This window comes from Dipodomys merriami, unplaced genomic scaffold (genome assembly GCF_024711535.1).
Source record: "Dipodomys merriami isolate MVZ:Mamm:240054 unplaced genomic scaffold, mDipMer1.0.p SCAF_45, whole genome shotgun sequence".
NCBI classification, from domain to species: domain Eukaryota; kingdom Metazoa; phylum Chordata; class Mammalia; order Rodentia; family Heteromyidae; genus Dipodomys; species Dipodomys merriami.
Genome location: NW_027206013.1, coordinates 4,582,501 through 4,596,683, shown reverse-complemented (window position 1 = coordinate 4,596,683; position 14,183 = coordinate 4,582,501). Strand labels below are relative to the sequence as shown.

General features: G+C 51.3%; 2 protein-coding genes across 4 annotated transcripts in view; one reads left to right on the top strand and one right to left on the bottom strand.

Moving 5' to 3' along the window:
* Positions 1-4,951, bottom strand: part of Ggt1 (gamma-glutamyltransferase 1) — a 38,109-nt gene extending 33,158 nt beyond the window's left edge. For both annotated transcript variants that reach the window (XM_069994434.1, XM_069994430.1), the window contains exon 1: positions 4,782-4,951. The gene's annotated coding sequence lies outside the window, so the exon portion shown is untranslated. The remainder of the gene's footprint in view (positions 1-4,781) is intronic.
* On the top strand, positions 695-7,441 carry Lrrc75b (leucine rich repeat containing 75B). 2 transcript variants are annotated; one of them, XM_069994438.1, is made up of 4 exons: positions 695-1,124; positions 3,669-3,797; positions 5,108-5,223; positions 6,866-7,441. In XM_069994438.1, the coding sequence occupies exons 1-4, from the start codon at positions 954-956 to the stop codon at positions 7,203-7,205; spliced, it is 756 nt and encodes a 251-aa protein (XP_069850539.1). In that variant the 5' UTR covers positions 695-953; the 3' UTR covers positions 7,206-7,441. The 2 variants fall into 2 exon arrangements, with proteins under 2 accessions (XP_069850539.1, XP_069850538.1); XM_069994437.1 differs by having other exon boundaries at positions 6,680-7,441.
* The last annotated feature ends 6,742 nt before the right edge of the window (positions 7,442-14,183 follow it).

Below are 14,183 nucleotides of genomic sequence, written 5' to 3'. Positions count from 1 at the left end.
TCAGTATATGTGTTCTGGCTGATCTCACACACCTCAGCACGTTTGCTCAGCCAGCCAGCCCCAGCGGAACAGGCTGGTCTCCTTGCCCGTGGAAATGGGGGCTGGAACCCCAGAACCACAAATGACCCCACTCAGATAATAAGAGGAGTCCAGAGCAGGGGGATGATCACGACTTCAGGGGCAGGCAGGAGGCCTCCAAGAGGAACTTCTGAGCAAGCTTGGAAAGATCGGGCTCCTCCTTTAGCTAGGCAGGTCTCTAGCTCAGACTTGGGGTCCTGGAGGAGCTGGGACCCTCTCTTCACTGCCTGCCATCCCTCCCCTTGTCAGGAAGGCTGGAGCCAGAGGCAGATTGCAGGGCTGGCTGCGAGGCTGCCCAGAGCCAGGCTCCATGGTTAAGTAGCATGCCTCAGCCTGCTCATCTCCTAGGCCGGGGATCAGAGGAGTGGGTTCCACCAAGCTTGTCCAGGCCTGTCACCGGCTAACTGAGGATTTGCGAGGGCAGAAGTTATGCAGGATGGGCAGATCAGATTCAAATGTGCTCTGTAGGGGCGATTTCTGAAACTAGGTGCTGTGCTGGCATTGCCTCTCCCCCCGCCCCCCCCCCCGCCCCATTTCTCCTAGAATGCTCTTTTGCATAGTCAATGCGACTATTTTCCCAGTCAGCACTGGGGCCAGAGGGCTCAGAGGTGCCAAATGCCACCTCGACCTGGCGGGGCTCAGCGCCTCCCCTGGAGGCGCTCCGGAAGAACTCCAGCGCCAGATCGGACGCCGGCCGAGCCCGCGCCCCAGCAAGACTCCTGCCAAACGCAGCAGCCCCCCTGACCCGACGTCCGGCGGGCAGCGCGCGGGCGCGCAGCCTGCGACCCGGCGCTCCCAGCCCAGCGCATCCCTGGCTGGGGCGGGGCGCAGACAGATCGGCCGCCGGTCCGCGCGGCGCCGGCTCCTCGGAGGCCATGGGGGCGCGGCTGGGCCGGCGGGCAGGGCCCGAGGCGGGCTGTGAAGCTGGAGCGGGCGGCGGGCCCGCGCCCTACGAGCGCCGAGTGCGCTGGCTCCGTGAGATCCAGTCCACGCTCCGCGAGCGGCAGCCCGAGCGCGCCCAGCAGCTGCTGCACGTCCTGAGCCAGGCGAGCGAAGCCGGGCCCCGCAGCCATGGAGGGGCCGGAGCGGGAAGGGGCCGGGAGGCGCCCGCGCGGCGCGCTGCAGGCTGCAGGACTGCGGGCTGCGGGCTGCGGGGAGGCTGGGGACAGGATAGGCTTTTCTAGGGCCGTGGTTTTGGCTGGGAGGGAAGGAGGGAGGGCACGGGCCAGAGTGGGGGCCGGTGAGGCTGGCAGAGTGAGCATGGGGGGGGGGGCTGTATGTCTGGAACTCTACGATTTTGAGGGGTGTGCGTGTGTGTGTGTGTGTGTGTGTGTGTGTGTGTGTGTGTGTGTGTGTGTGTGTGTGTGTTGAGAATGCCCCAGCCTGGGGCCAAATTTAGGCCTTAGCAAGAAAGGAGAGTGTTGGATGCTGGATATCCCCTATTGAAGAGGGAAGAGGGCCGCTCCCCCCTCCTCCAGGATGGGGAATATCCTGGATCCGGGAGAAAGGAGCCTGAGACGCACAGCCCTGTTAGTTTACAGGCCCACCAGGAGAACCCCACAGCAGCCCAGACAAAGAAAGCCACAGGCACACATCATCCCATTCAGTGGCCCACAGCTACTGAATACAGGTTAGACACCAGTACATCACCACTAGACATCTGGACCCGTGGAGGCTCTGATCCCACACATACCTGGTACCCTAACCTAAGATCCTAAACTCTAAGTTGCCTTAGAGATGTGGATGCAGATTCCAGCATCACCCTTAGGCAAGCTACTAGCCGTCTGCCTTGTCCCCACCCTGGGTGCAGGTACCACTATCACCTGCTTTATTTCCCAGCTGAAACACCGTGCAGGTGTTTAGCCTACAGAAGGTAGATGGTTAGGGATTGGGAAACTGAGGCATAGAGAAAAATGGTGAGCCAGGAATCAGGGTAAACAGAGTGAGGGCTAAGGATGTAGCTCAAGTGATAGTATGCTTGCCTAGCATGTCGAAAGCACTAGGTTAAATCCCCAGCATGGTAGATGGAAGGATAGATGGGAAAGGAAGGAAGGAAGGAAGGAAGGAAGGAAGGAAGGAAGGAAGGAAGGAAGGAAGGAAGGAAGGAAGGAAGGAAGGAAGGAAGGAAACAAGGAACAGAGGAGGAGCCAAGGCAAGAGCTTTCCTCAAGTTTCCTCTCTTTGAGCTTAGCAGACTGGAAAGGTAGAGCTGGCACATTAAGAGGAGCTGTTCAGACCAGTGGACTGAGGCTCTGTCTGAATTTTCCCAAACTTACCAGCCATCCCTTCCTCCCTCTAGTTCCTTCCTTACATCTGTGACGTGAACCATGTTGAAATTATGAACAGCAAAGCAACTCCCTATCAATCAGATGGCATAGAGACGTAGACCAATGTCAGGGATGGTATCCGGAGGCCAAGGCACTAGCTGGATGTTTGTCCCTAGCCAACATGTGAAGCGAAGGACCATCAGAGAGATCATCTAGGTTATTCCTTTGTGTCCCAGAGGCCGAGATTTAAGGCCTATCCTCTTCGGTGATCTGCTGGGTCTCTGAAACTTCAGCCCATGGTGTCTCCTATCTGGCTAATTTTCTTGTGCCAGGAACATATGTACGGAACATGTTGCTCTCTAGCTTGGGTGGGCACACATGGAGGCTAGAGGCTCCTCCTGGTTTTGCCTGCTCCATCAGCTGACACTGTGTCCTCTAAATGGGTCCTCTGGAAGGATCTCCAGCCCCTCACTAGGCTTATGGGACTAGATAGGAGAAGGTAAAGAAATGCTTGTAGAAAAGCCAGACCAGAACCCTGACTATGGAGTCTTATCCAAGGGTAAGAAAGAAGGCTAGTGGGTGAGGGCAGATGTGATGGCCACATACAGGGGGTTCTGACTCTGAAAACTGGGTCGAAGACTCTAATGCCACATAACATTAAAGTGTTTAGTCTCCACCAATGGGGTTGAGGGTCAGGCTCTGGTGTGTGTTTCATAGAGTAACTCTGGCAACCCAGAAATGTGCTGGAAGGTTCTAAAAGGCTGGAAGACCAGGGAAAAGAAGAAGAGAAACCTCTAGGAATGAAAACAAGGAAAGGGTGCTGGGTGAATTCTGGGAAAGTAGGCATGGTCCCATAGGGTGAACTGGGGCACTAGGACATAGTCAGGAGATAAATGGCCTGAGTCTGAGCTGCCTTTCAGGCATCTTTGAGCTGAAGAAGCCCATTCCCACAGGTGAACTGATGGTGGCCATAACTCAGGAGGCCTCAGGGATAGGAGGGAATGCTGAGGGCCACTGCTCCTTGGGGTGATCAGAGGAGCAGAACATCCCGGCAAGGTGTCACATCAAAACACATCATTGCCAGTAATGTATCTGAGTAATCGCTTGTCATGTCCCTGAGGCTCCTGGCATGCCACCCACTCCTCATCTAATGGTTAGTCTACCTGCTACTAGACAGTTGGCTCTTGTGTCTGTGGGGAGACTTCTGCAAATCAAACCTCAGGCAGGGAGACAAAGACACAGCATGAGGGCCATCTGGCTGACTGCCCCAAAGAAGGGAAGTTTCAAACTCTGGCTCACTCAACTACTTCTTCATCATCCACAGGACCTGGGCCTTGAGGGAACCCTGCTCACTGACATCCTCTATAGGAACGTGGCCTTCCTCAACCTGGTGGATCCTATCTCCCATGACCTGTTGGTAAACCTAGCCCGGGACCTGCAGTGCCCTAAGAAGGTGAGGTCAGCAGGCCTTGCAGGGTGGATGACAGGGGCTAAGAGAAGATTCTCATGTGGCTTGCTGTAAAACCTTAGGTAGGTCACTATCCTCTGAGACCTGACACCAGCTTCAGGAATAAATGAGCAGTGTTTTGCCCACCTGCAATCACACCTACAATAGATCTGTTTCCCAAGTGGCAGCATGGTGTGCCAGGCTTGGGGACTCTAGCTGAGCAGAAGTCAAAGGGGGAAACCCTGCAGACACAGTGTTTTGATAAATGTACTACCAGAACTCAACTCCCTTCCTCTTGTTCCTTGGCCAGAAGAGAGTTACTTCCAGACTGGAGCCCCTGTCCACTGGTGTCTATCTTAACTTGGATATCTTGGGGATGGGTGCCCTCTGCGTCCCTCCCTTGCTTGGACCATAAGCAAAGTCCACCTTGGGCTAAGTTGGAGACTCCACCTCTCTGTGCTCTGTTCTTACACCTCCTAATGTGTCTCTGTGAGTAACAGACATAATCCTGGCTTCTGCCTATGGCCAGCTACCAGCCCTGGAGCCCTGGTCACAATGAATCCCCCACCTAAAAAAAGGATCTGCCAGTTCTGAATTCCTGTGTCTGTTAGCTGTTGGCTAGCCCACAGCCATCACGGGAGCCACAGCTTGCTGTCACTGTGTGTGTCCCATGCTCCTGGGACTGCTATCAGAGGGACAGCATAAAAGAACGTTCCGGGTAGTGAGGCATGCTTAGCTGTGTGGAAAGCACACCCTGTATTCTGCCCCAAGCGGGGCCTCTGTGTGTGTGTGTGCGTGCGTGTGTGTGTGTGTGTGTGTGTGTGTGTGTGTGTTGGTGGGGGTAGTGAGGATCAAGAGAGAACCAGAATGTAGTACTATAAAACATGAACCCCCTCCCTGCCACCCCTCCCTCGGCCCTGTCAAGCCCAGACCCAGGCCCCCATTGGAGCCGTGTGGCTTGGAGAATGAAAGGAAGAAGAACATGCTGACCTGGCTTGTTCCTATTCCCTGGGATTGGTGTCTGTGGAGCTGGGCTCCCTCGAAGGGCCTGATCCGGCCTCCCCCTTGTGGCAAGTCCCTTCGGGGTGCCGAGAGTGGGCAGGCTGCCGGCTGCTAGCCCAAGCTGCTGGCCCTGGGCCTGAGGACAGGGAACAAGGGCTCATTGTCTGGGCTTCCTCCCACCGGGCACTGCGGGCCTCAGACCAGCGTGTCCAGCTCCCAGCAGGCAACCTCTCCTGGCTCCATGCCAGGTTACAGCTGGGGTGGGTGTGGGAGGGGCTTAGTCTCACCCTGACAACCCTGTCCCTTGCCCACAGGACTGTGAGCTCTGGACATCCTCGGACAAGATCTGCCGGCAACTCATCTACCACCTGACCCCTCACTCCAAGAGGCAGCGAGGGCCTAGCCTGCCCCGAAGGAAGAGCCAGAGCAGGTAAGAGCAGCTGAGCCACAGCCCTTCCTTTCTGTTTTTGGCAGGGTCCCTTCCTAGGTTAACAATCCAGACTTCTCTCACTGAGAGCTACGCACCCCAAATCTCACCCTACGGGCATTCCCCTTGCCCTTACCTACATGAAGGCTCCAACCCTGGAAGCCAGTCTGACTTCTATCAGCAGATGCCATCCAAGTGCAGGCCAAGCTACACATCAGCGTGTACTGCCTTTCATTTCCCTAAAGACAGTGCTATCTCCTGCCATTCCCTCGTTCCTCAGTCCTCTTGGCCTGTCACAGGGCCTGGACCTCCTTGGGCCTCAGGTACACTATGTGAATCTTCTCACAGGTAATGAGGGAGGCATATTTCTTCCATTTTACAGGGAAGGAAACTGAGGCTAGAAGAGGCAAAGTAGCTGGACCTAGTTTACACTTTCGTGATTATCCTGCAGCCCTTTGGGAATTCTTTACCAACACTAGGTCACCTGAAGGGGAGCCCTTCATAGTTCCCAGAGAAACTCACTCTGTGGGCACTTTCTCTCCCTCATAACTTCATGGCCCAGACTCAGCTCAGAATTGGCTGTAGGCACCAGACCCAGCGGCCAAGATCCATAGCTGGGATCCTATTGATGCACATGTCTCCTATTTCCTCCCCCAACCTCTGTCCTATCTCAGGCCTGGTGGCCCAGACTGAATCCAGAGCCCATGGAATTGTTCCCTGGCATGGCAGATGGGAGACATGTCACTGTGTTTACTTCTCTAAGCTCCTCCCTGAAACCGGTCAGGTCTTTCTATCTAGTGGGCTCTGTTTAGATAGCGGGAGAGCAAGAGAAATGCAGGGGCACAAGGTACCCTCTTCAGTCTCAAAATGTCCCAGCCTAAAACAGGAGCCTTCACCCAGGGTAAATTCTCATCCCACAAACACACTCACTACCCTGGGCTTTCCCTTTAGCCTCTAAAGACTGAGGAGCTGAGGAGTGACCAATGGTTGAGGGGCTCAGGCAGGGAGCCTCTCGATTTTAGAACCCAGTCCTTCTTTAGTGGAATGTCCCTAGGAGAAGTTTCTTTTCTTCTTTGAGCTTTAGTTTGCTTCTCTATAAGATCATCATTCCTGACGCCCTGAACTGCATAAAAATCAATGCAATATCAAGCTTCACAGAGGTGGCAATCCTAGGCACACAGTGACATTTTATATTAATAATTTTTACATGGAGCCTTAACGTGTGTACACTCAATCCTCACAGAAATCGTGTCCCCTTTTCACTAAAGGGGAAACAGGATCAGAAGTTTCCCAGCATTGCCCATGGCCTTCCCCTCACCCCCTCCCTAAACAGTAGCTGTTGGAACCAGACAGGGTCTGACCTGACTCTGATGGATCATCGTGTATGGTGGCTCTGATCTTGGCTACCCCCCGGCCCCCAGGTGCTTGCTCAGTCCATTCTACTTATACCTCTTCATAGCCTCAAGAGCAGCCTCCAGAAGACACTGCTGGTTGGGGAGACTGTGGATCTTTCGGGCATCCCATTGTCTGCTCGAGATGTGCAGCATATAACACGCTACCTGAGTAGCCATGGCACTGAGCTGGTGGTGCTGGACTTGAGCTTCACAGAACTTAATGATGAGCTCTTGCATCTCTTACTGCCCAGCCTGTGGACGCTGCCCCGCCTCACCCAGCTCCTGCTCAATGGCAATCGATTGACTCGAGCCACCGCCCGAGAGCTCACCGAAGCTGTCAAGGACACCACCAAGTTCCCTGCATTGGCCTGGGTAGACCTGGGCAACAATGTGGATGTGGCCTCACTGCCCCAGCCTCTGCTGGTTGGCTTGCGACGGCGACTGAGCCAGCGTGCCTCACTTCCCACCATCTATGAAGGCCAAGACCTTGAGCCTGAAAGTGGTATGGTTGGGGTTACTGTGGTTGCCTCTACCTGGGGCTCTGCAGCTGCCAACCTAGGGTCTGAGTCCCAGGCTTGCTGTGCCAGGTGACTCATTACCCCCTGGCTCACTGCTACTAACTGCGGAGGCTCTGAAGAACATGGAGGCCAAGGAAGTCCCCCAGGCTCCAAGAGCCACCCAGGATGCTCGGCCTGAGATTACATGGAAAAAAAAAAAATAAACGGACCCATAGGAGGCAGAATGGCAAGGCCAGGCTGGGGCTCAGGACCCTAACACCCATAATATACTCCTCAATAAAGGGTGGTACCTCATCTCGCCTCAACACATTGCATTGTGGCCTCAGAGTCCCTGAGTGTCAATCCTGCTGCTGTGGTAAGGTAGTCCTATTCTACCCACAAGAATGCTCCCTGGAAGAGTCCCATGTACATCAAGCTGTATGTAGGGGGGAGGGGGTATCATGGGTCCAATAGTGTGGGTGGAAGAGCAGGGTTTAGACTAAAGTAGGTGAGGTTAAGGTCAAGGAGGCAAGGAGGGACAGATTAGAAACCCTGGAAGAGGCAGAGGTCTGCATGGAGCTTCCTAGTAAGCTCATTCCTGAGCCTAGGCTGCCATCAGGGCTGGGGACAAGGCTGCACTGAGCAGAGGGGCGGCCACAACAGACTTGAGTGGGTCTACTCTGTCCCACAGGGCACAGCACCCTCCTCCAGGACACTCCCCAATCCCCATCCCCCTGGCCCCTATACTTGGAGAGTAGATAACTAGGCCAAGTTGGGAGACACATCTGGCCAGAAACAAATCACTGTGTGTTCCCTCCAGGCCTTGGGGGGTCCCCCAATAAGGGCATGCAGGGGCTGAATGTAGGCACAGTTAGCAGTAGATTGGGTCAGGGCCAGGACAGTCATGAGATGATCTTATAATAGAGATTGTCTCCCTCTCCCCAAACCATAGAGTGGGCTCCCAAACCAAAGCTTAAAACCATGATTATCCTCTCTGTCTTATGTGGGGAACTGAAATTCAGTCCAACCAGCAGACAGGCAGGTGAAAAATGGATTTAGAGATGCTCAGAATCAAGCACCAGCGGCTCACACTTGGAATCATAGATACTCAGGTGGCTGAGATCTGAGGATCACGGTTCAAAACCAGGAAAGTCCACAAGACTCTTATCTCCAATTAATGAGCAAAAAGCTAGAAGTGGTATTGTGGCTCAAGTGTTAGGGCATCAGTCTTGAGTTTTTTGGGATTTCTGTCGGTCCTGGGGCTTGAACTCTGGGCTTGGGCGTTGTCCCTGCACGCTTCAGCTCAAGGCGAGGGCTCTACGGTTTGAGCCACAGCACCACTTCCGGCTTTCTAGCAGTTTATTGGAGATAAGAGTCTTACGAACTTTCCTGCCCGGGCTGGCTTTGAACCCAGATCCTCAGATCTCAGCCTCCTGAGTAGCTAGGATTACAGGCGTGAGCCACCGGCATCCAGCTAGGGCATCAGTCTTGAGTAAATGAAAAAGCCAAGAGAGAGTGAGAGACATGAGTTCAAGCTCCAGTACTGGGACACACACACACACACACACACACACACACACACACACACACACACGCACGCACGCACTCACGCACACACACACACACACACACACACACACACACACACACACACACGATATGCTCAGGAAGAAACTGAGGCCCAAAGGAGAGTCAAGACATAGGATCTTGGGAGATGAGTGGGATCTTTCTGGATGAAGAGATACCTAACAAAAGAAAGAAGCTCCAGGGCCCAGGAGAAGGCAGGGATCCCTCGAAGCCTGTGTATCATGACCCATCAGCTCCAACTTTTCTCTCTCTGTAACCCCATCAACAGTGGCCCTGTCATCCCCCATGGAACATGGATTCCAGACCATCTAGCTTCAAACAGCCTCCCAGACTGTAAATATTTGGCCAAGAACAGAGAGGACAAGTCTCAGCACTGGGCAGGAGATGAGGAAAGGATTTCCCTTAAATCCCACGGGTCTCACTGTTTTATGGGACTCTACCTAGAGATTGTAGGAAGACCACAAGATTATACCTGGCTCTGCCCTCCACATGCTGGAGAAATCTGACCAGGCCATTTACCTCTCTGGGCCTCAGATCCTAATTTTTCCTGTGTTAAATAGGACCCTCTGTCCCCAGTCCTTCCCAGCTCTCAAATTCCATCATAAGGCCCCGATACTCTCCTTTTTTTTTTTTTTTCTTTTAAAGATATGGGCCTGCCCAGAACCATAAAAGTATTTCCCTATATCCAACCCAGGAACAGAGATTCAGGCCCCCCCTGGAGCTACGAAAAATGAGGTTAGAAGGTAGATCAGCAGAAGAAAAGGAAGGAAAGATCAGGCTTGGGCCCAGCAGGCTTATAAAGGTATTACAAGCTCAGGCAACCAAGTTTTCCCTTCAACTGCTTATTGGAGAAAGGCCAAACTTTTTGTGTCCTTCCTGCCCTTCTTGCTCCCTGCCCATGTCTGGCTCAAAACCAGATCACAAACCTGGGATGCTCAAAAAGGTTCTTGCCAGGATGATAATAAAGAACTTGAGCCAGGTATCCCAGGAAGGTTCTAGAAGACTCCCAAGTAGCTGCAGATGGTCTCAATCTCTCCACCTTTTGAACAGAAGCATATGACCCAGTAGCTGAGCCACAGCCAGCTCACAAGGAATGGAGGTTGACCTTGTTGCTAACAGGGGTCCACAAACCTGTACGGGGTCCTCAGAACCATCAGCAAAGGCGCTCCACTGATCGAGACGCAGCTCTGGAAAGCCAGGGCTTGTGCCCTCAGTTCGTTTTATACTGCTGTACCAATACCACAGCTTGGATTTCTAAACAACTAGAGTTTATTTGTCTCATGATTTTGAAGGCTGGAAGGATTGCATCTGGTGAGAGCCTTCTTGCTGCATCACAACGTGACAAAAGCAACACGTGGTGAGAAAGCATTCAAGAAGACAAGGGTCCAGTTCAGTTTTTGTTTTGTTTTGTTGTTGGTTTTGTTTTAGGGGGGTTGCCTATTGGAACTCAGAATCCTCCTTTAGCTTTTTTACTCAAGGCTCTACCACTTCAGACACAGCTTCACTTTGGGCTTTTTGGTAGTTAACTGGAGATAAGAATCTTACGCATTTTTCTGCCCAGGCTGGCTGCCTTTGAGCCTCGATCCTCAGATCGCAGCTTCCTAAGTATCTAATATTGCAACTGTAAGTTACTGATGCCAGTGGGTTTGGAATGTGGCTTAGTGGTAGAGTGCTTGCCTAGCATGCATGAAACCCTGGGTTTGATTCCTCAGTACCACATAAACAGAAAAAGCTGGAAGTGGCATGTGGCTCAAGTGGTAGAGTGCTAGCCTTGAGCACAGAGAAGCTCATGGATAGTGCCCAGGCCCTGAAGTCAAGCTCCAGGACTGGCAAAAAGAAAAAGAAGTTACCGGTGCCAGGCTTGTTTGAAATTATCTTTATAAAATACTCACTAAGCAGGCCTGTGGGTATGGGTCCCGTGGTAGAACACTTACTTAGTGTCTGCAAGGTCTTATGTTCAAACGCCAGTATAGCAGTGTGAGGGGGGAGAGAGAGAGAGAAGGATGGAGGAAGAGAGGGAGGGGGGTGGGGACAGGAATACTAGGGTTAAAAAAGACCTGCTGTTTGCTAGGCAGATATTCCACCACTTAAGCCATAACTCTAGCCCTCCCCTCCCTGTTTGTTTGTTTGCTTGCTTGCTTGTTTTATTTGCTGATCTGGGGCTTGAATTCTGGGCCTGGGCTCTGGCCTTGAACATTTGTGCTCAAAGCTAGCATTCTACCACTTGAGCCACAGCTCCACTTCAGGCTTATTTTTTTTCCACGTAGTTTAGTAAAGTCTCACAGACTTTCTTGCCTGGGTTGGCTTTAACCCGTGATCCTCAATCTCAGTCTCTTGAGTAGCTAGGATTGTAGGCATGAGCTACCATGACCCAGCCCTAGCCCTTTTTACTGTATTTTTGAGATAGAGTTTTGTAGGTTTGCCTAAGCTATCCTACACAGTGATTTGTCTGATATTAGCCCTCTGAGTAACTGGAAGTATATGCGTGAGACAGAACCGCTGGCCTGAGGCCCAGTCTTAGTCCCCCCCCCCCCCCCCCACACACACATTCCACCTCCCACCCTGCCACTCAGCCCCATCGCTCCCTTGCAGCACGGTCCTCTTTTAGGACCCATTCCCTCATCATGGGAACTAGGATCATAAAGTGTTCCTTTGTCTTACTAAAGTAAGACAACTTGTGGTTTGTTGCCCACACGGAAGTGCGCGAGTATAAACGGGAACTTTAACATCCGTAGAGCCTCCACTCAAGTTCTGCGGGTTGCAATGTCACTACAGAAAATGAAAACATTTTATTTGTTTATTTATCCAAAGATCTGGGGACTGAACCCTAGGCTTTGACCCATCGCCCCCAGGTATTCTAGACAAACAATTCTAAAACTAAACTACATCTTCAGTCCTCATTTTTGTAGTTATTTATTTCTGATACAGGGCCTTGCTAAGTAGTCCAAGTTGATCTCGAATTCATGATCCTCCTGAGTGTTAAGATTATAGATGAGTGACACAACACTCAGTTCCACTTACTTATACATTTATTTGATACTGGGCTTTGAACTCAGGGCCCTCCACTTGGCTTAAGCAAGTGCTTTAACCACTTGTGCTGTGGCTCCAGTGCTTTTTTTTTGGGGGGGGGGGAGTTCAGTCGTGGGGCCTGAACTCTGAGCCTGGGCGCTGTCCCTCAGCTCTTCAGCTCAAGGCTAGCGCTCTACCACTTGAGCCACAGCACCACTTCCGGCTTTTTTCTTTTTGCTTATGTGGTGCTGAGGAATGGAACCCAGAGCCTCATGCATGCAAGGCAAGCGCTCTACCACTGAGCCACCCTCCCAGCCCCTCCAACGCTTTTTTCTTTGGATTGTAATCTTCCTTCCTGTACCACTGGAGTACTGGGATTATAGGCATGAGCTACTATGTCCAGCTTCCATTTATTTATTTATTATTTATTTTTTATTTTTTGGGGGTCCGGTCGTGGGGCCTGTACTCTGGGCCTGGGTGCTGTCCCTCAGCTCTTCAGCTCAAGGCTAGCGCTCTTACCACTTGAGCCACAGCACCACTTCCAGCTTTTTCCTTTTTGTTTATGTGGTGCTGAGGAATCGAACCCAGGGCCTCAGGCATGCAAGGCAAGTGCTCTACCACTGAGCCACCTTCCCAGCCCCCAGTTTCCATTTATATAATTAAGATGCGCTCCTGTGTGTGAGAGAAGGGGGGGGGGAGGGAGGGGGAGAGAAGGAGGGGGAGAGAAAGAGAAAGAGAGGAGGAAGGGGGAGAGAGGGAGGGGAAGAGAAAGGGAGAGAGAGGGAGGTGGAGGGAGGGAGGGGAGGAAGGGAGAGAGAGAGAGAGAGTGAGTGTGTTCTAGGGCTTGAATTTAGGGCCTAGGTACTGTCCTTAGGCTTTGTTGCTTAGAGCTAACACTCTATCAGTTGAGCCACAACTTCACTTCTATCGTTTTGGTGGTTAATTTGAGATAAGAGTGTTACAAACTTTTCTGCCCCAGCTGGGTTGGAGCATTGATCCTCAGATCTCAGCCTCTTGAGTACCTAGGCTTACAGGCATGAGCCACCAGGGAGTTTATTTATTTATTTTTTGGGTCCGATCGTGGAGCCTGAACTCTGGGCCTGGGCGCGGTCCCTCAGCTCTTCAGCTCAAGGCAAGCACTCTACCACTGAGCCACCTTCCCAGCCCGGGAGTTTATTTTTTTTTATTAAATATTTTTTAAATCTTTGTTTGTCAGTCATGGGACTTGAACTCAGGACCTGGGCTCTGTCCTTGAGCATCTCTGTGCTCAAGGCTAGCGATCTAACACTTGAGTCATAGCTCCACTTCTGGTTATCTGGGGGGGGGGGGGGTTAATTGGAGATAAGAATCTCATGGACTTTCCAGCTGTGTCCTGCCTCCAGAGTAGCTAGGATTATAGATGTGAATCACTGGCGCCTGTCCTCCATCTTGCTCTTGCTCCTTCTCCTCCTCCTCCTGTTCTTCTTCTTCCCCTTCTGTATATTGATTTTACCAAAGCCCGTTTTAAATCATGGGTGGATGCTGGATTTTGTCCAATGTTTTATTGTTCTGGTCATATGGTCCATTTTTTTGTTAATATAGTGAGTCATTTTAATCAATTATTAAAAATTGAATACTAAAACAACACTACGTTCCTAAGATAAAAACCAATGCTCACCTATAATCCTAGCTACTCTAGAGGCTGAGATCTCAAAGTTGCAGTTCAGAGACAGCCTAGACATCTTCAATTAACTGGGGGTAATCAAAACCAAAACAACTCACTGGATTGGAGGTGTGGCTTAAGTTAGTAGCCTGCCAGCTGTAAGTGAAAAAGCTGACAAGAGAGAGTAAAAACCGCCTGGGTCAAGACCTAGTAATGACAAAGCAAAAAAACAAAAACAAAAATCCTCACTGGGTCACTTTTGCTTAGATCTTTGTAAATATGTTCATGAAATGTTGATCTCTAGTTTTACTATTTTTGTCTAGTTTTGCTAGCAGGGTCTAGTTTAATAATACTGCCTTCTCTTCAGCATTTTTTGGAAGAGTATACATAGTACGGACTATATTTCTTTTTTTTGGGGGGGGGGTCCGGTCGTGGGGCCTGAACTCTGGGCCTGGGCGCTGTCCCTCAGCTTTTCAGCTCAAGGCTAGCACTCTACCACTTGAGCCACAGTGCCACTTCCGGCTTTTTTCTTTTTTTGCTTATGTGGTGCTGAGGAATCGAACCCAGGGCCTCATGCATGCAAGGCACTGAGCCACCTTCCCAGCCCGGACTATATTTCTTATACTTAGAAAAATTACCCAGTGAAATCATATAAACCTCGTTTTCTTTGTGGGAGTTTGCAGCTACCATTTGTGCAATAGACTATGTTACTTATTTCTTTAGGGACCTTTGGTATTTTGAGTTATTTAAGTCCATTTCATTTCAGTTGTTGAATTTGATATCATAAAGTTATTTATAATATTCCCTTTTTGCCCGTTCAATATTTGTGATGTC

Coding starts and splice junctions, on each gene's coding strand:
- Lrrc75b (XM_069994437.1), top strand. CDS start 954: ATGGGGGCGCGGCTGGGCCGGCGGGCAGGGCCCGAGGCGGGCTGTGAA. Junction 1,125..3,668: donor TGCTGCACGTCCTGAGCCAG/GCGAGCGAAGCC, acceptor CATCATCCACAG/GACCTGGGCCTTGAGGGAAC. Junction 3,798..5,107: donor ACCTGCAGTGCCCTAAGAAG/GTGAGGTCAGCA, acceptor CCTTGCCCACAG/GACTGTGAGCTCTGGACATC.